General features: G+C 31.8%; 1 protein-coding gene across 1 annotated transcript in view; it reads left to right on the forward strand.

Moving 5' to 3' along the window:
* The window catches only part of LOC139498519 (insulin receptor substrate 1-B-like), a gene marked incomplete at its 5' end in the record, with an annotated part of 52,323 nt that extends 25,948 nt beyond the window's left edge, over positions 1 to 26,375 (forward strand). Inside the window, 7 exon segments of the mRNA XM_071286938.1 lie at positions 63 to 143; positions 16,370 to 16,495; positions 17,192 to 17,224; positions 19,148 to 19,608; positions 20,511 to 20,669; positions 21,429 to 21,545; positions 23,595 to 26,375. Of these exon segments, the coding sequence (XP_071143039.1) occupies positions 63 to 143; positions 16,370 to 16,495; positions 17,192 to 17,224; positions 19,148 to 19,608; positions 20,511 to 20,669; positions 21,429 to 21,545; positions 23,595 to 26,326 (3,709 nt within the window).
* Between the last annotated feature and the right edge of the window lie 1,256 nt (positions 26,376 to 27,631).

Below are 27,631 nucleotides of genomic sequence, written 5' to 3' on the forward strand. Positions count from 1 at the left end.
AGCAATAACTTTAAAAAAAAAAAATCTTTCACAACATTTTTACATTTTGTTTTTTTTTCCAGTAGTCCTAGAAGATCGATTCAAAGACCTCAGTCAGTGGCAACCCTGCCTAGATCTCCTGAAAATAATATCATGATGAACAGGTAGATATTGTATATTATTATACCTCAGTTATCATGTTCTATAAATAAAAAAAAGTATACAATATTTTCACAAATTTTGCAAATTACAAGCTTTGCATGAACTGTTGGACCTGGGTGAAACTATTTTACCGCAAGCATCATTATATTTCTTGGAATTTTCAATGCAGCTACATGATTGCAGGATTTTGAAAATAATGCGCGAGTAACAACATCATGTTTTACCTATTGTATCTAGTATAGGGTTGATGTCAGTGCAAGACGTAGCCTTAGCATTTGAACATATCAATGAAGTAAATGTTACGGTTTGGTTTCTTTTTAATATAACGATAGTTGATTTATCACTGCCATTTATTGTCTGTTGTCTTTTTCGATATAATAAAACACTGACTGGATATTCATGGAATAGTAAGTTTATTGTCCCTCGGATACAACTATTGCACTCGGCTGTGCCTCAGGACAATAGTTGCTCCTCTGGACAATAAACTTACTATTCCACTCATACCCAGTCAATAAGTATACACTGTACATTTAGACATAATTGCTTTGTTTTTATTATTGCCAAAACTGCAACATGGTTATAATTACAATAATTTAAACTCACATTTCGAAATTATTAGTTGTATGAATAAAACAGGATTTTTCTCAATATTGCAATAATTTAAATCGCATTTTAAGTCTAAATTAAGAAAATCACAAAAATTAAATGCTTGCAATAATTTCTGTGTTTATTTATGGTAATTAAGGCAAGTCTATCATAAATGGTTTGGTTAGTTTTAGTAAAGAAAGAATTAGAAAAGGATGTGAAGTGAAAAGTGAAAACAGGCTTCAAATGTTTTGAAATTATTTTCAACTAAATGTCAAAAGAAGAAATAAGAAAATATTGATAGTAATATAGGGTTATTGCATGAATATTGGGGAATATTGTCCCGAGTAGAATTTTATATTGCACGAGCTTGCGAGTGCAATATATGTTCTACGAGGGACAATATTCCCCAATATTCATGCAATAACCCTTTTATTGTATAGCAAATTAATATTTGAAAGTAAAAATTGGTTTAAACTAATATTTTGTCATTGATGACGTCATGAATTTTGAAGATTTATTGCACTAGTGCAATAATAGAATTTATTGCACACTAACTTTTGGTTACTTTCTGTTGGAAATATTATATTACTATACAATAAATATCAGATATTTTGCTATTTCAGAAAGCCGGTGCACCTGTCATATGGTATTTTGAACCCCATGGTAAAATGACCCCGGGGTCAAAATACCGCTATGGTAAATTGAACCCCCCCATGGTAAATTGAACCCCCCCTGTATGGAAAATTGAACCCCCATGGTAAATTGAACCCCCCTGTTTTTTTAATTCTAGATGATTAATAAAACATTTAACATTATATAAAAGCTAATCAAATATTAAAAATCATTAATACAAGAAGGGGAGGTCAATTTTCAATGATTGGTTAAAAGAAAAATATTTGCTTGGTATAAGTGCTCTGAAGTCTTAACCAACAAAATTTCAATCAAACGAAAGCATTATAACTAGACCATGTAGCTTGGACACTTTAATTTTTTGAAATTTGTAATATTTATATAGAATGGTAGACTTAAGTTTTGATTCTCCATGGTAGAAAAAGGGGGAGGGGGTCAAATTACCATGGCTCAGTTAATCTAAAAAGTAAAATTTTCAAAACATCTTTTCAAGCTACTAAAATAAATACAAACTTCTTATTGGAGTATAATAAATATGGAAAGGAGCTAGATATTTTAGCATTAAAGGTCTTTAGATGTATAGTAGGGGGCTCAATATACCATGGTAGGGGGGTCAAAATAACATGCCATGGCAAAGTAAAATTTTCAAAATATCTTTTCCAGCATATTTAATACATACAAACTACGTATTGGAGTATAATAACTATGTAAAGAAGCTAGAATAGATTGAGTTTTTGAAATTCAAGGTCTATAGTAGGGGGTTCAATATACCGCAGGGGGGTCAAAATACCATGGCTAAGTAAAATTTTCAAAATATCTTTTCCAGTATGTTTAATACAAACAAACTATTTATTTGGGTATTATAACTATGTTAAGGAGTTAGAATAGCTAGAATTTTTGAAATTCAAGGTCTATAGTAGGGGGTTCAATATACCGCAGGGGGGTCAAAATACCATGGCTATTAAAGTAAAATTTTCAAAATATCTTTTCCAGTATGTTAAATACATACAAACTACTTATTGGAGTATTATAACTATGTAAAGGAGTTAGAATAGATTGAATTTTTGAAATTCAAGGTCTTGAGTAGGGGGTTCAATATACCGCAGGGGGGTCAAAATACCATGGCGAAGTAAAATTTTCAAAATATCTTTTCCAGTATGTTTAATTCATACAAACTACTTATTGGAGTATTACAACTATGTTAAGGAGTTAGAATAGCTAGAATTTTTGAAATTCAAGGTCTTGAGTAGGGGGTTCAATATACCGCAGGGGTTCAAAATACCATGGCGAAGTAAAATTTTCAAAATATCTTTTCCAGTATGTTTAATACATACAAACTACTTATTGGGTTATTATAACTATGTTAAGGAGTTAGAATAGATTGAATTTTTGAAATTCAAGGTCTTGAGTAGGGGGTTCAATATACCGCAGGGGGGTCAAAATACCATGGCTAAGAAAATTTTTCAAAATATCTTTTCCAGTATGTTTAATACATACAAACTACTTATTTGGATATTATAACTATGTTAAGGAGTTAAAATAGCTAGAATTCTTGAAATTCAAGGTCTATAGTAGGGGGTTCAATATACCACAGGGGGGTCAAAATACCATGGCAAAGTAAAATTTTCAAAATATCTTTTCCAGCATATCTAATACATACAAACTACTTATTGGAGTATTATAACTATGTTAAGGAGCTAGAATAGATTGAATTTTTGAAATTCAAGGTCTATAGTAGTGGGTTCAATATACCGCAGGGGGGTCAAAATACCATGGCGAAGTAAAATTTTCAAAATATCTTTTCCAGCATATCTAATACATACAAACTACTAATTGGAGTATTATAACTATGTTAAGGAGTTAGAATAGCTAGCATTTTTGAAATTCAAGGTCTATAGTAGGGGGTTCAATATACCGCAGGGGGGGTCAAAATACCATGGCTAAGTAAAATTTTCAAAATATCTTTTCCAGTAAGTTAAATACATACAAACTACTTATTGGAGTATTATAACTATGTAAAGGAGTTAGAATAGATTGAATTTTTGAAATTCAAGGTCTTGAGTAGGGGGTTCAATATACCGCAGGGGGGTCAAAATACCATGGCGAAGTAAAATTTTCAAAATATCTTTTCCAGTATGTTTAATACATACAAACTACTTATTGGAGTATTATAACTTTGTTAAGGAGTTAGAATAGATTGAATTTTTGAAATTCAAGGTCTTGAGTAGGGGGTTCAATATACGGCAGGGGGGTCAAAATACCATGGCTAAGTAAAATTTTCAAAATATCTTTTCCAGTATGTAAAATACATGCAAACTACTTATTGGAGTATTATAACTATGTTAAGGAGTTAGAATAGATTGAATTTTTGAAATTCAAGGTCTTGAGTAGGGGGTTCAATATACTGCAGGGGGGTCAAAATACCATGGCTAAGAAAAATTTCAAAATATCTTTTCCAGTATGTTTAATACATACAAACTACTTATTTGGGTATTATAACTATGTTAAGGAGTTAAAATAGCTAGAATTCTTGAAATTCAAGGTCTATAGTAGGGGGTTCAATATACCGCAGGGGCGTCAAAATACCATGGCTAAGTAAAATTTTCAAAATATCTTTTCCAGCATATTTGATACATACAAACTACTTATTTGGGTACTATAACTATGTTAAGGAGCTAGAATAGATTGAATTTTTGAAATTCAAGGTCTATAGTAGGGGGTTCAATATGCCGCAGGGGGTCAAAATACCATGGCAAAGTAAAATTTTTAAAATATCTTTTCCAGCATATCTAATACATACAAACTACTTATTGAAGTATTATAACTATGTTAAGGAGTAGAATAGATTGAATTTTTTAAATTCAAGGTCTATAGTAGGGGATTCAATATACCGCAGGGGGGTCAAAATACCATGGCAAAGTAAAATTTTCAAAATATCTTTTCCAGCATATCTAATACATACAAACTACTTATTGGATTATTATTACTATGTTAAGGAGTTAGAATAGCTAGAATTTTTGAAATTCAAGGTCTATAGTAGTGGGTTCAATATACCGCAGGGGGGTCAAAATACCATGGCGAAGTAAAATTTTCAAAATATCTTTTCCAGCATATCTAATACATACAAACTACTAATTGGAGTATTATAACTATGTTAAGGAGTTAGAATAGCTAGAATTTTTGAAATTCAAGGTCTATAGTAGGGGGTTCAATATACCGCAGGGGGGGGGTCAAAATACCATGGCTAAGTAAAATTTTCAAAATATCTTTTCCAGTATGTTAAATACATACAAACTACTTATTGGAGTATTATAACTATGTAAAGGAGTTAGAATAGATTGAATTTTTGAAATTCAAGGTCTTGAGTAGGGGGTTCAATATACCGCAGGGGGGTCAAAATACCATGGCGAAGTAAAATTTTCAAAATATCTTTTCCAGTATGTTTAATACATACAAACTACTTATTGGAGTATTATAACTTTGTTAAGGAGTTAGAATAGATTGAATTTTTGAAATTCAAGGTCTTGAGTAGGGGGTTCAATATACGGCAGGGGGGTCAAAATACCATGGCTAAGTAAAATTTTCAAAATATCTTTTCCAGTATGTAAAATACATGCAAACTACTTATTGGAGTATTATAACTATGTTAAGGAGTTAGAATAGATTGAATTTTTGAAATTCAAGGTCTTGAGTAGGGGGTTCAATATACTGCAGGGGGGTCAAAATACCATGGCTAAGAAAAATTTCAAAATATCTTTTCCAGTATGTTTAATACATACAAACTACTTATTTGGGTATTATAACTATGTTAAGGAGTTAAAATAGCTAGAATTCTTGAAATTCAAGGTCTATAGTAGGGGGTTCAATATACCGCAGGGGCGTCAAAATACCATGGCTAAGTAAAATTTTCAAAATATCTTTTCCAGCATATTTGATACATACAAACTACTTATTTGGGTACTATAACTATGTTAAGGAGCTAGAATAGATTGAATTTTTGAAATTCAAGGTCTATAGTAGGGGGTTCAATATGCCGCAGGGGGTCAAAATACCATGGCAAAGTAAAATTTTTAAAATATCTTTTCCAGCATATCTAATACATACAAACTACTTATTGGAGTATTATAACTATGTTAAGGAGCTAGAATAGATTGAATTTTTTAAATTCAAGGTCTATAGTAGGGGGTTCAATATACCGCAGGGGGGTCAAAATACCATGGCAAAGTAAAATTTTCAAAATATCTTTTCCAGCATATTTAATACATACAAACTACTTATTGGATTATTATTACTATGTTAAGGAGTTAGAATAGCTAGAATTTTTGAAATTCAAGGTCTATAGTAGGGGGTTCAATATACCGCAGAGGGGTCGAAATACCATGGCAAAGTAAAATTTTCAAAATATCTTTTCCAGCATATCTAATACATACAAACTACTAATTTGAGTATTATAACTACATTAAGGAGTTAGAATAGCTAGAATTTTTGAAATTCAAGGTCTATAGTAGGGGGTTCAATATACCACAGGGGGGTCAAAATACCATGGCAAAGTAAAATTTTCAAAATATATTTTCCAGCATATTTGATACATACAAACTACTTATTGGGTTATTATAACTATGTTAAGGAGTTAGAATAGATTGAATTTTTGAAATTCAAGGTCTATAGTAGGGGGTTCAATATACCGCAGAGGGGTCGAAATACCATGGCAAAGTAAAATTTTCAAAATATCTTTTCCAGCATATCTAATACATACAAACTACTTATTGGAGTATTATAACTATGTTAAGGAGTTAGAATAGCTAGAATTTTTGAAATTCAAGGTCTATAGTAGGGGGTTCAATATACCGCAGGGGGGTCAAAATACCATGGCTAAGTAAAATTTTCAAACTATATTTTCCAGCATATTTAATACATACAAACTACTTATTGGAGTATTATAACTATGTTAAGGAGTTAGAATAGCTAGAATTTTTGAAATTCAAGGTCTATAGTAGGGGGTTCAATATATACCGCAGGGGGGTCAAAATAACATGGCAAAGTAAAATTTTCAAAATATCTTTTCCAGTATGTTAAATACATACAAACTACCTATTGGAGTATTATTACTATGATAAGGAGTTAGAATAGCTTGAATTTTTTTAATTTAAGGTCTATAGTAGAGGGTTCAATATACCGCAGGGGGGTCAAAATACCATGGCAAAGTAAAATTTTCAAAATATCTTGTCCAGTATGTTAAATACATACAAACTACCTATTGGAGTATTATTACTATGATAAGGAGTTAGAATAGCTTGAATTTTTTTAATTTAAGGTCTATAGTAGGGGGTTCAATATACTGCAGGGGGGTCAAAATACCATGGCTTAGTAAAATTTTCAAAATATCTTTTCCAGTATGTTTAATACATACAAACTACTTATTTGGGTATTATAACTATGTTAAGGAGTTAGAATAGCTAGAATTTTTTTAATTCAAGGTCTATAGTAGGGGGTTCAATATACCGCAGGGGGGTCAAAATACCATGGCTAAGTAAAATTTTCAAAATATCTTTTCCAGCATATCTAATACATACAAACTACTTATTGGAGTATTATAACTATGTTAAGGAGTTAGAATAGCTAGAATTTTTGAAATTCAAGGTCTATAGTAGGGGGTTCAATATACCGCATAGGGGTCGAAATACCATGGCAAAGTAAAATTTTCAAAATATCTTTTCCAGCATATCTAATACATACAAACTACTAATTTGAGTATTATAACTATATTAAGGAGTTAGAATAGCTTGAATTTTTTTAATTTAAGGTCTATAGTAGGGGGTTCAATATACCACAGGGGGGTCAAAATACCATGCCAATTAAAATTTTCAAAATATCTTTTCCAGTATGTTAAATACATACAAACTACTTATTGGAGTATTATAACTATGTTAAGGAGTTAGAATTAGCTAGAATATCTGAAATTCAAGGTCTATTGTAGGGGGTTCAATATACCGCAGGGGGTCAAAATAAGATGGCAAGGTAAAATTTTCAAAATTTCTTTTCAGACATGTTTTATACATACAAACCCCCTACCATAGACCTTCAATTTTAAAAAGTCCAGCTATTCTTAATGCACAACATAGTAATTGAACTCCAATAAGTAGTTTGTATCTGGAAAAGATATTTTGAAAATTTTACTTAGCCATGGTATTTTGACCCCCCTGCGGTATATTGAACCCCCTACTATAGACCTTGAATTTCAAAAATTCAATCTATTCTAACTCCTTAACATAGTTATAATAACCCAATAAGTAGTTTGTATGTATTAGATATGCTGGAAAAGATATTTTAAAAATTTTACTTTGCCATGGTATTTTGACCCCCCTGCGGTATATTGAACCTCCTGCTATAGACCTTGAATTTCAAAAATTCTAGCTATTCTAACTCCTTAATGTAGTTATAATAATCCAATAAGTAGTTTGTATGTATTAGATATGCTGGAAAAGATATTTTGAAAATTTTACTTTGCCATGGTATTTTGACCCCCCTGCGGTATATTGAACCCCCTTCTATAGACCTTGAATTTCAAAAACTTAATCTATTCTAGCTTCTTTACATAGTTATTATACTCTAATACGTAGTTTGTATGTATTTAATATGCTGGAAAAGATATTTTGAAAATTTTACTTTGCCATGGTATTTTGACCCCCCTGCGGTATATTGAACCCCCTACTATAGACCTTGAATTTCAAAAATTCAATCTATTCTAACTCCTTAACATAGTTATAATAACCCAATAAGTAGTTTGTATGTATTAAATATGCTGGAAAATATATTTTGAAAATTTTACTTTGCCATGGTATTTTGACCCCCCTGCGGTATATTGAACCCCCTACTAGACCTTGAATTTCAAAAATTCTAGCTATTCTAACTCCTTAATATAGTTATAATACTCAAATTAGTAGTTTGTATGTATTAGATATGCTGGAAAAGATATTTTGAAAATTTTACTTTGCCATGGTATTTTAACCCCCCTGTAGTATATTGAACCCCCTACTATAGACATTGAATTTCAAAAATTCAATCTATTCTAGCTCCTCAACATAGTTATAATAATCCAATAAGTAGTTTGTATGTATTAGATATGCTGGAAAATATATTTTGAAAATTTTACTTAGCCATGGTATTTTGACCCCCCTGCGGTATATTGAACCCCCTACTATAGACCTTGAATTTCAAGAATTCAATCTATTCTAACTCCTTAACATAGTTATAATAACCCAATAAGTAGTTTGTATGTATTAAATATGCTGGAAAATATATTTTGAAAATTTTACTTTGCCATGGTATTTTGACCCCCCTGAGGTATATTGAACCCCCTACTAGACCTTGAATTTCAAAAATTCTAGCTATTCTAACTCCTTAATATAGTTATAATACTCAAATTAGTAGTTTGTATGTATTAGATATGCTGGAAAAGATATTTTGAAAATTTTACTTTGCCATGGTATTTTGACCCCCCTGCGGTATATTGAACCCCCTTCTATAGACCTTGAATTTCAAAAACTCAATCTATTCTAGCTTCTTTACATAGTTATTATACTCCAATACGTAGTTTGTATGTATTTAATATGCTGGAAAAGATATTTTGAAAATTTTACTTTGCCATGGTATTTTGACCCCCCTGCAGTATATTGAACCCCCTACTATAGACCTTGAATTTCAAAAATTCAATCTATTCTAGCTCCTTAACATAGTGATAATAATCCAATAAGTAGTTTGTATGTATTAGATATGCTGGAAAATATATTTTGAAAATTTTACTTAGCCATGGTATTTTGACCCCCCTGCGGTATATTGAACCCCCTACTATAGACCTTGAATTTCAAAAATTCAATCTATTCTAACTCCTTAACATAGTTATAATAACCCAATAAGTAGTTTGTATGTATTAAATATGCTGGAAAATATATTTTGAAAATTTTACTTTGCCATGGTATTTTGACCCCCCTGAGGTATATTGAACCCCCTACTAGACCTTGAATTTCAAAAATTCTAGCTATTCTAACTCCTTAATATAGTTATAATACTCAAATTAGTAGTTTGTATGTATTAGATATGCTGGAAAAGATATTTTGAAAATTTTACTTTGCCATGGTATTTTGACCCCCCTGCAGTATATTGAACCCCCTACTATAGACCTTGAATTTCAAAAATTATAGCTATTCTAACTCCTTAACATAGTTATAATAACCCAATAAGTAGTTTGTATGTATTCAATATGCTGGAAAATATATTTTGAAAATTTTACTTTGCCATGGTATTTTGACCCCCCTGCGGTATATTGAACCCCCTACTATAGACCTTGAATTTCAAAAATTCAATCTATTCTAACTCCTTAACATAGTTATAATAACCCAATAAGTAGTTTGTATGTATTAAATATGCTGGAAAATATATTTTGAAAATTTTACTTAGCCATGGTATTTTGACCCCCCTGCAGTATATTGAACCCCCTACTATAGACCTTGAATTTCAAAAATTCAATCTATTCTAGCTTCTTTACATAGTTATTATACTCCAATACGTAGTTTGTATGTATTTAATATGCTGGAAAAGATATTTTGAAAATTTTACTTAGCCATGGTATTTTGACCCCCCTGCGGTATATTGAACCCCCTTCTATAGACCTTGAATTTCAAAAATTCAATCTATTCTAACTCCTTAACATAGTTATAATAACCCAATAAGTAGTTTGTATGTATTAAATATGCTGGAAAATAATTTTGAAAATTTTACTTTGCCATGGTATTTTGACCCCCCTGAGGTATATTGAACCCCCTACTATAGACATTGAATTTCAAAAATTCAATCTATTCTAGCTCCTTAACATAGTTATAATAATCCAATAAGTAGTTTGTATGTATTAGATATGCTGGAAAATATATTTTGAAAATTTTACTTAGCCATGGTATTTTGACCCCCCTGCGGTATATTGAACCCCCTACTATAGACCTTGAATTTCAAAAATTCAATCTATTCTAACTCCTTAACATAGTTATAATAACCCAATAAGTAGTTTGTATGTATTAAATATGCTGGAAAATATATTTTGAAAATTTTACTTTGCCGTGGTATTTTGACCCCCCTGCGGTATATTGAACCCCCTACTATAGACCTTGAATTTCAAAAATTCAATCTATTCTAGCTCCTTAACATAGTTATTATAATCCAATAAGTAGTTTGTATGTATTAGATATGCTGGAAAAGATATTTTAAAAATTTTACTTTGCCATGGTATTTTGACCCCCCTGCGGTATATTGAACCCCCTACTATAGACCTTGAATTTCAAAAATTCTAGCTATTCTAACTCCTTAATGTAGTTATAATAATCCAATAAGTAGTTTGTATGTATTAGATATGCTGGAAAAGATATTTTGAAAATTTTACTTTGCCATGGTATTTTGACCCCCCTGCGGTATATTGAACCCCCTTCTATAGACCTTGAATTTCAAAAACTCAATCTATTCTAGCTTCTTTACATAGTTATTATACTCCAATACGTAGTTTGTATGTATTTAATATGCTGGAAAAGATATTTTGAAAATTTTACTTAGCCATGGTATTTTGACCCCCCTGCGGTATATTGAACCCCCTACTATAGACCTTGAATTTCAAAAATTCAATCTATTCTAACTCCTTAACATAGTTATAATAACCCAATAAGTAGTTTGTATGTATTAAATATGCTGGAAAATATATTTTGAAAATTTTACTTTGCCATGGTATTTTGACCCCCCTGAGGTATATTGAACCCCCTACTAGACCTTGAATTTCAAAAATTCTAGCTATTCTAACTCCTTAATATAGTTATAATACTCAAATTAGTAGTTTGTATGTATTAGATATGCTGGAAAAGATATTTTGAAAATTTTACTTTGCCATGGTATTTTGACCCCCCTGCAGTATATTGAACCCCCTACTATAGACCTTGAATTTCAAAAATTCTAGCTATTCTAACTCCTTAACATAGTTATAATAACCCAATAAGTAGTTTGTATGTATTCAATATGCTGGAAAATATATTTTGAAAATTTTACTTTGCCATGGTATTTTGACCCCCCTGCGGTATATTGAACCCCCTACTATAGACCTTGAATTTCAAAAATTCAATCTATTCTAGCTCCTTAACATAGTTATAATAATCCAATAAGTAGTTTGTATGTATTAGATATGCTGGAAAATATATTTTGAAAATTTTACTTAGCCATGGTATTTTGACCCCCCTGCGGTATATTGAACCCCCTACTATAGACCTTGAATTTCAAAAATTCAATCTATTCTAGCTCCTTAACATAGTTATAATAACCCAATAAGTAGTTTGTATGTATTAAATATGCTGGAAAATATATTTTGAAAATTTTACTTTGCCATGGTATTTTGACCCCCCTGCGGTATATTGAACCCCCTACTAGACCTTGAATTTCAAAAATTCTAGCTATTCTAACTCCTTAATATAGTTATAATACTCAAATTAGTAGTTTGTATGTATTAGATATGCTGGAAAAGATATTTTGAAAATTTTACTTTGCCATGGTATTTTGACCCCCCTGCGGTATATTGAACCCCCTTCTATAGACCTTGAATTTCAAAAACTCAATCTATTCTAGCTTCTTTACATAGTTATTATACTCCAATACGTAGTTTGTATGTATTTAATATGCTGGAAAAGATATTTTGAAAATTTTACTTTGCCATGGTATTTTGACCCCCCTGCAGTATATTGAACCCCCTACTATAGACCTTGAATTTCAAAAATTCAATCTATTCTAGCTCCTTAACATAGTGATAATAATCCAATAAGTAGTTTGTATGTATTAGATATGCTGGAAAATATATTTTGAAAATTTTACTTAGCCATGGTATTTTGACCCCCCTGCGGTATATTGAACCCCCTACTATAGACCTTGAATTTCAAAAATTCAATCTATTCTAACTCCTTAACATAGTTATAATAACCCAATAAGTAGTTTGTATGTATTAAATATGCTGGAAAATATATTTTGAAAATTTTACTTTGCCATGGTATTTTGACCCCCCTGAGGTATATTGAACCCCCTACTAGACCTTGAATTTCAAAAATTCTAGCTATTCTAACTCCTTAATATAGTTATAATAACCCAATAAGTAGTTTGTATGTATTAGATATGCTGGAAAAGATATTTTGAAAATTTTACTTTGCCATGGTATTTTGACCCCCCTGCAGTATATTGAACCCCCTACTATAGACCTTGAATTTCAAAAATTATAGCTATTCTAACTCCTTAACATAGTTATAATAACCCAATAAGTAGTTTGTATGTATTCAATATGCTGGAAAATATATTTTGAAAATTTTACTTTGCCATGGTATTTTGACCCCCCTGCGGTATATTGAACCCCCTACTATAGACCTTGAATTTCAAAAATTCAATCTATTCTAACTCCTTAACATAGTTATAATAACCCAATAAGTAGTTTGTATGTATTAAATATGCTGGAAAATATATTTTGAAAATTTTACTTAGCCATGGTATTTTGACCCCCCTGCGGTATATTGAACCCCCTACTATAGACCTTGAATTTCAAAAATTCAATCTATTCTAGCTTCTTTACATAGTTATTATACTCCAATACGTAGTTTGTATGTATTTAATATGCTGGAAAAGATATTTTGAAAATTTTACTTAGCCATGGTATTTTGACCCCCTGCGGTATATTGAACCCCCTACTATAGACCTTGAATTTCAAAAATTCAATCTATTCTAACTCCTTAACATAGTTATAATAACCCAATAAGTAGTTTGTATGTATTAAATATGCTGGAAAATATATTTTGAACATTTTACTTTGCCATGGTATTTTGACCCCCCTGAGGTATATTGAACCCCCTACTATAGACCTTGAATTTCAAAAATTCAATCTATTCTAGCTCCTTAACATAGTTATAATAATCCAATAAGTAGTTTGTATGTATTAGATATGCTGGAAAATATATTTTGAAAATTTTACTTAGCCATGGTATTTTGACCCCCCTGCGGTATATTGAACCCCCTACTATAGACCTTGAATTTCAAAAATTCAATCTATTCTAACTCCTTAACATAGTTATAATAACCCAATAAGTAGTTTGTATGTATTAAATATGCTGGAAAATATATTTTGAAAATTTTACTTTGCCGTGGTATTTTGACCCCCCTGCGGTATATTGAACCCCCTACTATAGACCTTGAATTTCAAAAATTCAATCTATTCTAGCTCCTTAACATAGTTATAATAATCCAATAAGTAGTTTGTATGTATTAGATATGCTGGAAAAGATATTTTAAAAATTTTACTTTGCCATGGTATTTTGACCCCCCTGCGGTATATTGAACCCCCTACTATAGACCTTGAATTTCAAAAATTCTAGCTATTCTAACTCCTTAATGTAGTTATAATAATCCAATAAGTAGTTTGTATGTATTAGATATGCTGGAAAAGATATTTTGAAAATTTTACTTTGCCATGGTATTTTGACCCCCCTGCGGTATATTGAACCCCCTTCTATAGACCTTGAATTTCAAAAACTCAATCTATTCTAGCTTCTTTACATAGTTATTATACTCCAATACGTAGTTTGTATGTATTTAATATGCTGGAAAAGATATTTTGAAAATTTTACTTAGCCATGGTATTTTGACCCCCCTGCGGTATATTGAACCCCCTACTATAGACCTTGAATTTCAAAAATTCAATCTATTCTAACTCCTTAACATAGTTATAATAACCCAATAAGTAGTTTGTATGTATTAAATATGCTGGAAAATATATTTTGAAAATTTTACTTTGCCATGGTATTTTGACCCCCCTGAGGTATATTGAACCCCCTACTAGACCTTGAATTTCAAAAATTCTAGCTATTCTAACTCCTTAATATAGTTATAATACTCAAATTAGTAGTTTGTATGTATTAGATATGCTGGAAAAGATATTTTGAAAATTTTACTTTGCCATGGTATTTTGACCCCCCTGCAGTATATTGAACCCCCTACTATAGACCTTGAATTTCAAAAATTATAGCTATTCTAACTCCTTAACATAGTTATAATAACCCAATAAGTAGTTTGTATGTATTCAATATGCTGGAAAATATATTTTGAAAATTTTACTTTGCCATGGTATTTTGACCCCCCTGCGGTATATTGAACCCCCTACTATAGACCTTGAATTTCAAAAATTCAATCTATTCTAGCTCCTTAACATAGTTATAATAATCCAATAAGTAGTTTGTATGTATTAGATATGCTGGAAAATATATTTTGAAAATTTTACTTAGCCATGGTATTTTGACCCCCCTGCGGTATATTGAACCCCCTACTATAGACCTTGAATTTCAAAAATTCAATCTATTCTAGCTCCTTAACATAGTTATAATAATCCAATAAGTAGTTTGTATGTATTAGATATGCTGGAAAATATATTTTGAAAATTTTACTTAGCCATGGTATTTTGACCCCCCTGCGGTATATTGAACCCCCTACTATAGACCTTGAATTTCAAAAATTCAATCTATTCTAACTCCTTAACATAGTTATAATAACCCAATAAGTAGTTTGTATGTATTAAATATGCTGGAAAATATATTTTGAAAATTTTACTTTGCCATGGTATTTTGACCCCCCTGCGGTATATTGAACCCCCTACTATAGACCTTGAATTTCAAAAATTCAATCTATTCTAGCTCCTTAACATAGTTATAATAATCCAATAAGTAGTTTGTATGTATAAGTTATGCTGGAAAAGATATTTTAAAAATTTTACTTTGCCATGGTATTTTGACCCCCCTGCGGTATATTGAACCCCCTACTATAGACCTTGAATTTCAAAAATTCTAGCTATTCTAACTCCTTAATGTAGTTATAATAATCCAATAAGTAGTTTGTATGTATTAGATATGCTGGAAAAGATATTTTGAAAATTTTACTTTGCCATGGTATTTTGACCCCCCTGCGGTATATTGAACCCCCTTCTATAGACCTTGAATTTCAAAAACTCAATCTATTCTAGCTTCTTTACATAGTTATTATACTCCAATACGTAGTTTGTATGTATTAAATATGCTGGAAAAGATATTTTGAAAATTTTACTTAGCCATGGTATTTTGACCCCCCTGCGGTATATTGAACCCCCTACTATAGACCTTGATTTTCAAAAATTTTAGCTATTCTAACTCCTTAACATAGTTATAATACCCCAATAAGTAGTTTGTATGTATTAAATATGCTGGAAAATATATTTTGAAAATTTTACTTAGCCATGGTATTTTGACCCCCCTGCGGTATATTGAACCCCCTACCATAGACCTCAAATTAAAAAGAATTATAGCCAATAATTTGTAAATTAAATTATCTGCAATATTATTTATCAAAAACAGGGGGGTTCAATATACCGCAGGGGGGTTCAAAATACCATATGTGAAAAATGACCCCGGGGTCAAAATACCATGCGGTATAATGACCCCGGGGTCATTTTACCGCATGGTAATTTGACCCCGGGTTCAATTTTTAGGGGGTTCAAAATACCATATGACACCGGAAAATCATAGATATCTTTTAGATAGACTTTTTTTAACATCTTTAAGTAAACATACAGTGTATAAATACTATATACATCAACTCAATTTAGTGACAAATAGATATTGAGTTGATGAATCCCCAGGAGAGATTCATTGTAAAAAAGGGGGATTGTTTGTGATTTAGTGGGATAGCAGTCTTATTGAGGACAATCTCATATAATACCTAAGGAATATACATAGATATATGTCATAGTGAATCACCAATAATCACCAACTATTATTCACTGTTAGAAATCACCACCAGTATCAAAAAATTACAAGTTAACAGCCATTCTCATTGAGTGGAGGTTAAAATGGCCATTTCAATTGAAATCAATAACATATTAAATTTATCATAAAAATGATATATTCATGACTGCCTATTTTTCTTGCAGTGGTTTCTATGCCAATATACCCTCTACATTTAATGTTCCAAGAGATAGGTCAGACAGTTCCAGTTCAAGGGCATCTAGTCACAAATCACTACCTCCTGAAGGATATGGATCCAGTCCAGAACCCATGTAAGTTGTACAAGATCAGAGTTTTAAAAGCAACTTTCAGAATCCAAAGACAGAAACATTTTGAATACTGTAAACCAATTACCTTAAATCTCGTAGATACTTAATTTGCATTTTGCTTTTTCTAGTCGATTCTTGGCAATTTTGTTTTGCTATTTTCAAGTACTCTTTGTGTTCAATATGAAAAGGTGAAAGTTTTATATACATGTATTCACACCAATTTATATTTGAGTTATAGTTCTACTTTGAAAATTATATGTTGGTTTACAGTAAATATTTTTAATATATCATAGGTGTGAGTTTTTTTGTTTTTTTTTGAAAAATTTCTAAAGATACATCATACTACTTCAAACAGCAGCTTTAAGACAAGACTGGTAGTTCACCAAACAAAATAGGAATTTCCAAAAATATTGGAATCATATGTTACTAGCTTGCAAAACAACAACAAAAGATAACGACTAACGAGTCTTTATGAATTTGTATATAGATATTTATAAAATTGGTTTAATTTAACAAATTTTGAATAACTAAAAAGAGCAGAGTTTTTTTCCACAAAATGAAAAATTTGATTTAAAACAGAACAATTTTTATCTTGAATTTATAAAAACTTCCATAGCAAAAGATTTTGAGATAATGAAATGTGCCTTGTTATAATTAAAATTGAATTAATATTTAAATATACTGTATATATACTCCTAGATATGAAAATACAAAAGATAATTCTAATACGAGGTATGGTTTATATAAAATTTAAATCATTGCATTTTTGATAATTGGCCGTCCTTATGTTAAAGTTACCACTGCTTTATTTTTCAAATGCATATATACATTTGGGTTGTACAATAGCATGTTAATTTTATGTTGAATTACCCTCACAGCAAACTTTAATACAAAGTAAAATATTTTAGTTTTTAGGTTGTACTGGACCCTTAGGCTTAGATATTTCTTTCATGCTTTCTTTGCCTTTTCAGTGAATAGTATAGCATGTTTGCCATGAAGTATCTGATATTTCTCTGCAAATTTGTCCATCTAGTAAAAATTAAATCAAACGATTGATGTGTTATGAATCTTTTATTCACATGGAAAAATGTAAAAACAGTATGCTAATTTGAGTACAAAATTTCAACACAGCATTTGCTATTATGTCTTGTGTGCAGTTAAGGAAGACTGATATAAGAAACTGCTACGAAGCTATTTCGTCGTTAAGTGAAAAATTAATTGACCCCAAGGTCAAAATTAAGTCACCAATGCTAAAATTAAAATATAAAATAAGATAACACATTGAAAGGCTATCTTACAAAAGTTATAAAAATTGGTCAAGAAGAGAAAAAAAGAATTATTTAAGCCATCAGCAAAAGTTCAGATATACACATTGAAAAATATCTCAAAGTTGTATATATAAACAAGGTTGGTTCAGAAGAAAACAAATATTGAGATCTTTGATACAACTGCATGATCAAAGTTTGTGGAAATGCTTTAATGAGATGTGTAAGAAGAAGATCATTTCCGACATTATGAATCATCAGCTGATTTCAGACTTTTGGTTTGGTTTTATAGATTCATCAATTTGATTGCAACAAAAGGAGGCAAAAAACATACAACTGATTGACACCTTAAATCTTTTTCCCCCTCACCCAATATTTTTCTAGCAATATTAAACATTATCTTTGATGCAAAATATTCCCTCCTGTTACTTTAGATTCTATCATTGCCTCGAAAAGTGGTAGGGTAGCTCAATGGGAAATTGCTGTTTTTAGAATACTGTAAACCAACTTATTTTCGCGGATACTTTATTTCGCGTTTAGCCCTTTGAGTCCATTTCGCGGCATTTTAATTTCCCGGTTTTCTAATTAATTGATGTTGTTAAATACGGAAAGATCCAAGTTTTACATATTCACGACGATTTAACTTCGCGATATTTTCTACTCGCGAAAATTAGTTAGTTTACAGTAAAATTTTATTCTCTTCTGGTGAATAAGATAAATGGGTATACTGTGGATTCATTGTTTTTAAGATTCTTATTTTCTTGAAATGATTGAAAATATTATTTTGATGAATATTTGAAGATTTGCCAATTCTGCATTGATGGCAGTTAGAAATTTGTACTTTGTTGAACAATTGAATTAGTGGTTTACCTAAACTAATGAAATCTAGAATCTAAAAATGAATAAAAAATATATTCTACCAAAAAATTAAAACAGAAATTACAAAAAACAAATGACAATTGACAATACAACAGACGTCACAAACATCCCAATTATTCCGACAAAATAGATTTACAACACATGGCAAACAGTAGATAACACATGGCAAACAGAAGACAACACATGGCTAGGATTGTCTGACTTGGTGTAGGCTTAAAATGTGGGTTGATGACCTAATGAGTTCATTTGTTAGTATAATGAACTATTTCATTGAACAAATCTAAGAATCAAAAGTTGAACAAATAATTGTCTGTGTAATCTAAAATAAGACATCAATTATTTAGTGTTAAAAAGTTAATATGAGGAGTAAATCAAAATCTCTATGTATGCTGTAATAAAACATCTTCTCAAAGGGAAATAAATCAAACTGCATTTGACTTACAAAATTAGGATATATTGAATACCTTACACTGTTATATTTTGTGAATTCAATTTTATTTTTGAATTACAGCTCATTACGATCAATGACTCCTGAATCCTTCAGCATACCAATCACAGAGGAATCACTTAGTACTTATATGGATATGAGCCCTAGTCAGAATTCAGTCGCCATCATGGAAAACACCCCCTACTTAGACATGATGCCAGGGCAACAGCCAACCAACAAACAGTTATTCATCTCTCCTATTCAACCAATCCATGGAAGATCTTCCAGTTTGCCCGTCACTCAAAGCTCAAATAAATCTGACACAGACAAAGCGTACATGGCTATGTCCCCTGGGCAGAGTACACAAGAAACAGTGATGTCATCATACATGGCTATGTCACCTGGGCAACACTCTGGTCCCATGACAAATTCACAAGGTCAACAGCAGTCTCCTGTCATTTCATCTCCTGGAACACCTTATTCACCTCCAAGTCAAAGAGTTTCCAGGCCAGAAACACCACCTAGTCAGAGAGTTTCTAGACCAGGTATGTACGTCATGTTTACATGTGTATGTTTCTCACACAAAAATGTGTATCAGTATTGAGGGTAGATGTGGGGGTTACAGAATAGAGATTATTGGGCAAAAATATAATGAATAGAGAATAATGGGTAAAAAATAGAAAGCATAGAGAATAATGAACCAAAAATATATAAGAATAAATAATAATCATTATAATGGACCAAAAATATTAAGAATAGAAAATGTTTGTTGTTATTGGTTTTGATAGGCCTCTGACTTATGTAGTAATAAAGAATAATGAGGTGCTTAAGGAGGTAGACCTAGGTTAAGGGAAATAACTCTTAAAATCATCAGTACGTTTGTGTCAACCATTTTCATAAATATGTTCTAAGCTTCTTGGATATATAGATTATTTCCGATCTGTTTCAGGTAAATGTTTAAAATTCATAGACGAAACTTTACAAAGGCATCACTGATTTAAAGAGTTATTTCCATTAACCTAGGTCTATCCCCTTAAATATAAAGAATAGAGAATAATGGGCAAAGGTATAAAGAATAGAGAAAAATGGCCTTAAATGTGAGAATACAGAAATGAAGTACCCCCATTTATACCCTCAGTATTGTCTTTCCAGTACTATTTGAAGTAGTATTCTGAAGAATTTATTAGAAAATATCATTTACACAGTTTAAATATGCTTAATGTGGGTCGTATGCTATTATGACAAAAAACAGATACAAAATTGTCTATGAAATACAGGAAGTACAAGGATAAACATACTAATAAAACATAAAGTGATAAGTAAATAGTGATTAGGCTGAAGCTATCTCATGTTAACTGCAGATAATGACGAGTTATCTCTAGATAATTGCGTAGAATGACAAGCTATCTCTTGTTAACGGCAGATACTGACAAGCTTATATTTTCAGGATCTTCTTGTTCACACGACTCGTCCATAAATTCATCAGATGGCTACATGGAAATGAACCCAGCCGAACAGTCCAAGAGTTCAGAGAAAGTGAATAATGGACCAGAACAAGGCTACATAGATATGACTGTGGGAAGTAGTTCTTCTACATCATCAAAAGGTATTTATTGGTGATTGAAACATTCAACTTGTTGTTTGGTACTTGCTTATACATGTTGCTTTGATAAAGACATTGGTGTACAGTACAGACAAAGAGATATATTTAAAAATTCGCCCTTAGAGGGTTTGCCAGTAGTTAGAAAATATAAGACATGGTTTAGGAACTTTTACCTGAGATTATTAAGATTTAATTGCAAATGAAATGAATAATCATTAGCATTAGTTGTCTTATAGTTGTGCTATCAGCCAATGTCCAGTCAGATATTGAAATACTTTCTATGAAAATAAGGAGATGTGGTATGATTGCCAATGAGAAAACTATCCAGCTATTTTACTTAGTAGAAAAACTGATGATAAATATGATAGATGGAATGAGAGAATCATCATGTGTATTGGGCAGGGTAGACAAGCTTGGTTTTGCTGACTGTGCACCCACTCACAGTTGGCAGATTGAAAAAGGACAGTCCACCTGACCTGTAGTGTCAATTTCACATATAAAACCGTTGTAAATAAACTCATCATAGATGCCAGGATTAAAATTTTGTATTTGTGCCAGATGGGAGTTTCATCTACAAAAGACTCATCAGTAACACTTGAATCAAAATAAAGTATAAAGAAGAAGAGCTTTAAAAACACATCTATAATGCTTTATTTTAAAATTTCTATAAACATAAAAAAGACACTTTGAAATATCAGATAAACACATTATGAATGATATTTTATGACCTCAACTTCCAGTGACAAGCTTCTTTTTTTTCAGATGGAAGTCCCAAGTTATCTCGTACAGCTCCAATACCTATCAGATCTACAAAACAGTCTGCGTACATGGATATGGGACCGTCCAGTCAACCATTAGCACCTGTCAAGGAAGGGGGAAGTAAGTCTAACTCATAAAAGATCAAATCATGTACAAAGTAATTTTTGAAATGAAGGAAATTGAAGCATGGTAAAACAAGGCAAAAATACAATAAAAATATGTACATGTTGGTTTCTAGTTGCATTGACTAGTAAAAAGGGGAAACAAAATGCTTGATTGAGTAAATGAATACTTAGGTTTATTTTTTATTGGATTATTTCTTATCAATACTGATATTAGTAGTTACTTTTTGCAGAAAATTACATTTGCTTCATTCAATCTCCTGTATTGACATGATTTCTTTATACCACAAAATGATTTTTTGGTTCCCAAAAAATGGGAGGGGAGGGGTGCAAAATTAGTAGTTACACATAAAAATGATCAGAATATTTCTTTCAGGATTTCATTACTGCAAATTTAGAATTGATGCATGCCTTTATTATTGCATTATGAAATAAAATCAAATCTTTGAATCAGTGTTAAAAATCAAAAATTGAAAGGTAAAAATGAGGGAGAATTTACAAAAGGTAAAATTCCAAATACATTAATCGAGAGAAACGGATAACATGACAAAAAATGAAAAGACAACATTAAGTCAAAAAACTTTACAAAATACTACATAGAAAACTTAAGACTGAGCAACAAAATTCTCTGATAATTGGTTTATGCATAATGAGCTCTGGAAAATTATAGCATAACATCAGCATATCTTTGAAATGACTTTTTATACGACCGCAAAAATCAAAAAATGATTGGTCGTATTTTGGTATCATGTTGGCGTCGTCGTCATCGTCCGAAGACATTTGGTTTTCGCACTCTAACTTTAGTAAAAAATTATAGAAATCTATGAAATTTAAACACAAAGTTTAAGACCATGAAAGGAAGGTTGGGATTGACTTTGGGTGTTTTGGTCCCAACAGTAACAGTTTAGGAATTAGGGGCAAAAAAGGGCCTAAATAAGCATTTTTCTTGGTTTTCGCACAATAACTTTAGTATAAGTAAACAGAAATCTATGAAATTTTAACAAAAGGTCTATGACAACAAAAGGAAGGTTGGGATTGATTTTGGGAGTTTTAGTTCCAACAGTTTAGGAATTGGGGGCCAAAAACAGGTCCCAAATTAAACTTTGTTTGATTTCATCAAAAAATGAATTATTGGGTTTCTTTGATATGCCAAATCTAACCGTGTATTCAGATTCTTAATTTTTGGTCCTGTTTTCAAATTGGTCTCCATCAAGGTCCAAAGGGACCAAAATTAAACTTAGCTTGATTTTAACAAAAATTGAATTCTTGGGGTTCTTTGATATGCTGAATCTAAACATGTACTTAGATTTTTGATTATGGGCCCAGTTATCAAGTTGGTCCAAATCGGGTCCAAAATTATTATATTAAGTATTGTGCAATAGCAAGAAATTTTCAATTGCACAGTATTGCGCAATAGCAAGAAATCTTCAATTACACAGTATTGTGCAATTTCAAGAAATATTCAATTGCACAGTTTTGCGCAATAGCAAGAAATATTCAATTGCACAGTATTGTCCCGTTTTCAAATTGGTCTACATTAAGGTCCAAAGGGTCAAAAATTAAACTTTGTTTGATTTCAACAAAAATTGAATATATGGGGTTCTTCAATATGCGGAATCTAACCATGTATTTAGATTTTTAATATTTGGGGCTGGTTATCAAATTGGTCGACATTGAGGTCTAAAGGATTTAAATTGAACATTATTTGATTTCATCAAAAATTGAATTCTTGGGGTTCTATGATATGCTGAATCTAACCATGTATTTAGATTTTGGATATTGGACAATAAAAGGTTAATGTCCAATTTAAAATTTTTAAGTTTTGAAGTTTTAGTTCTTTGACCACATTCATTCTGTGTCAGAAACCTATGTTGTGTCAAATATTTAATCACAATCCAAATTCAGAGCTGTATTAAGCTTAAATGTTGTGTCCATACTTGCCCCAACTATTCAGGGTTTGACCTCTGCGGTCATATAAAGCTGCGCCCTGTGGAGCATCTGAATTTTTTTTTAAGTGTTATTATAACTTTTTTTCTCTCTTTTTTAGGTGGAGAAGGTAATTTTCCATTAACACAACAACACAATCATTTTGTTGATATGAATCTTCGTCCAAATAAAGTAGTCAGCTACCTATCTGATGACTCCATGTCTGGGGAATTCCCCAAGCGGGCGTATTCTGTTGGAAGTAGACCTCCACGGAAACTCTTACCTCAACATTTACACCATCCTGTCATGCCCAAACAGAACGTATCAACCAATGGGAGGAGTTCCAGTGCGCCACACTTAATCGAGAAAAAATTACGTAACATGAACATGATCCCTTACACGACAATGGATTCTTCGTTAAGTTGTAGTCCAAGTCAGTCAATCAAATCATCAATTTCAGATTCAGATTCATTTATAGAAATGGAGCATATGAGACCACGGACATCAAGTGACAGTTTTGGATGTAGGCCAAGGTCATCAAGTTTTGGAAAAGTGTTTGTTCAAGGTCATAGGCCAAGGTCTTCAAGCTATGGTACAAGTGCACGTGGAAAGTTAGGATCTTATGAATCTGTACGATTAACTTCTAAGGAACTCCATATAAAACGTTCAAATGAATCTTTAACAGGTCAGATTTCAGGGGCTTCATCTTCTGAATCTCTGAAAAGAAATGATTCTATGTCAAAAAGTAATAAAAAATCAGAGTATGTTGATATGCGCTTGGACAAATCCGAAGCTCCTGGTTACATTGATATGACAGTTAATCCTAAAAGTGTCGGAAATAAATCATCCACAAGTAGTCTTAGTTCTTCACCGGCTGTTGTCGGATTGACAAGTCCCATACGACAGGATGCTACTTCATCGCCAAGTATTAAAATCATTAAGCCTTCTGGGAATCAAAAATCAATTGGTTTTTCCACATCAACCAACAGTAGCAGTACTGATAACATCCCTCCACCAAGTTCACTTTTTAGTCCAATTAATTTTGTTTCCCCATCTGGATCTCGTAGTCCGTCTGTGAAAGGTCGTAGTCCAGCGAGTTCTGGGAGGGAGTCAGAGGAGGAGAGTTATATGTCGTATCAACCTGCATCAGCTGAGAAAACTAAAGACGAGAAGAAAAGTGAAAATAAAAAAGAAAAGAAATCTTGGCATTCAAAGTCAAAACATAAAGATAAAAAACAATCGGAAGAAAAAGAAAAGAAAAATGGAAGTAAAGTTTCAGTAGCTTCTAATAATTCATCAGGAACTGGATTAAACATTCAAGAAATGAAAAATGATAGGGATAGTATGTATATGGATTACGAACCAGGAGCTTTAAATGTTTCTACATCAGATTCAACAAATCCTGTACAGTTTTCATGTGGTAATGAATTAAATCTAACATCATCTGGCTCAGAGCCTTCAATGGATACATCTCAGAACCAAACTATGGCTGATAGTAGTCCCTATATGGAATATGAACCTGAAAGTGTAGCCATGAAATCTGATATGATATGTAGTGAAAATATTGTTTCAGACGACAGTGCATACATGGAGTATGAACCAGGCTCAGCTGAACAAAGTATGAGGACTTCTGAGCCAGATCTTCCTCCAGCAGCATTATCAGGGTTGTCTGGACAGAAAGCCCCTCCTATACCACCGAGAAAAACGGAAGGTGCGAAGTTTGAACAGGAAGAAACATTTGCTTCTGAATATGAATCGGGTGGATCAAGTATTGAGACTCTGAAAGACAGTGGATCAGCATGTCATGTGGATTTGGATCCATATATGGATTTTGATCCAGAAAATTCAGATATTAAGCCAGGGGTTATTAAAGCACCATCTAGAGTGCGGTCATTTATCACTGATACTTCTATGGAAGAAGAGTTGGGAAAAGATAACTCTGTCAAAGAAGTTAGTGGTACAGTTGTACCGAGTAGTCCAATAGACAAACCCGTAAAACAAAAAGCCAGTGATAGTGTTCAAAGTGAGAAAAGTGTTCAAATTAAAACTGTTATTAATCCTAACTTGTCAGAAACAATTCCTGAAAGTGATGAATATGTTGGTTTAGAGTTCAAATCTAAGTCAACTGAACGTTTCTTGTTAGGTGGAATAACCCCTGGAAATCAAAACATTACTAGTGATCAGCTAATTAGTTCAAAAAATAGTAAGAAAGATAACTTATTCAAAAATGAAGTAGGTAAACCAGATAATCGAAATGAGAAGAAATTAGATATAAAAATTAAAAACCTTCCAGATGTGTTTGAAGGCAGTGTTTCATCTTTGGAGGAACTGAAAATTGTAGAGTCCCCCACTGAAAAAGATATTAAGGAATGCAAATCGAGGCATAGTAGTACGTCATCAAAAATATCCACTAGCCCATTAGAACTTTCAAACAAGAGTAGTCTATTAGGTATGAATTTACCAGTGGAAAGTTTAGAATTACACATTAAAGAAAAGGTAGAAAAAGTAGAAATTCAAAATAGTGCAAATTCAAATACAAGTAGACATAGTTGTTCTGATTTAACAATGTCCTATGAACCGATGAATTTTCCAAGTGACACACTTAAAAATTCGGAACTGTCCTCATCTCAGCAACAGCTGACGACGCCAGGACTTAATTATGCATCCTTGGACTTAGGTTCCAGGGAGAACATAGATAATGATATAAAATTACAACCGGTCAAAAGCCGGCATGCTTCCACGGCAGAAGACTCTGGTCCCTTACCGCCTAATTCTTACGCCCAAATTGATTTTAATATGTCTGAAAATTTGAAAAATTCTGGTAAACAAGATGGGAAATTTTCCAAAGAATGATTGGTTAATTATCAAATCATGTGATCATGTGTATTGTAAAAAGTAAAAATACTTAAAATCATACTTTTACGTAAATTAGATATTGTCTTAAAATGAAGGTCTGATAATGATCAACAGAATTATATTGGGAAGACAGAAGAAAATTTGCTTGAAAGTGTTAATGTCATTTCTAGTTTATGAGTAAATTATTTTATCTTGGAATGCAAGTTTGATAAAATTATAAAGATGTTCAAAATGTAAAGCATGGCTTGAAATATTCAAACAAGTGTGAATGTAATATAGTGATATCGTGATACGAACAAAATTATTTCGGTTTGGAATATACAATAGAAATGTGAGTGAAAAAGTATAGATAGCATGCATTATACATGTTATATGTGTGAAAATAGTTCATTTTATTTTTATACGACCGCAAATTTTGAAAAAAATTTCGTCGTATATTGCTATCACGTTGGCGTCGGCGTCGGCGTCGTCGTCGTCTGGCGTCCGAATACTTTTAGTTTTCGCACTCTAACTTTAGTTAAAGTGAATGGAAATCTATGAAATTTTAACACAAGGTTTATGACCACAAAAGGAAGGTTGGTATTGATTTTGGGAGTTTTGGTCCCAATATTTTAGGAATTAGGGGCCAAAAAGGGCCCAAATAAGCATTTTCTTGGTTTTCGCACTATAACTTTAGTTTAAGTTAATAGAAATCTATGAAATTTTGACACAAGGTTTATGACCACAAAAGAACGGTTGGGATTGATTTTGGGAGTTTTGGTCTCAACAGTTTAGGAATTAGGGGCCAAAAAAGGGCCCAAATAAGCATTATTCTTGGTTTTCGCACAATAACATTAGTTTAAGTAAATAGAAATCAATGAAATTTAAACACAATGTTAATGACTACAAAAGGAAGGTTGGTATTGATTTTGGGAGTTTAGGTCCCAACAGTTTAGGAATTAGGGGCCAAAAAGGGACCCAAATAAGCATTTTTCTTGGTTTTCGCACCATAACGTTAGTATAAGTAAATAGAAATCTATGAAATTTAAACACAAGGTTTATGACCATAAAAGAAAGGTTGGGTTTGATTTTGGGAGTTTTGGTCCCAACATGATAAGGGGCCCCAAAGGGTCCAAAATTAAACTTTTGTTTGATTTCATCAAAATTGAATAATTGGGGTTCTTTGATATGCTGAATCTAACTGTCATGACTGTGTATGTAGATTCTTAACTTTTGGTCCCGTTTTCAAATTGGTCTACATTAAGGTCCAAAGGGTCCAAAATTAAACTTAGTTTGATTTTGACAAAAAATGAATCAGTTAGG

Source organism: Mytilus edulis, chromosome 12 (assembly GCF_963676685.1).
Source record: "Mytilus edulis chromosome 12, xbMytEdul2.2, whole genome shotgun sequence".
In the NCBI taxonomy this organism is placed as follows: Eukaryota; Metazoa; Mollusca; class Bivalvia; order Mytilida; family Mytilidae; genus Mytilus; species Mytilus edulis.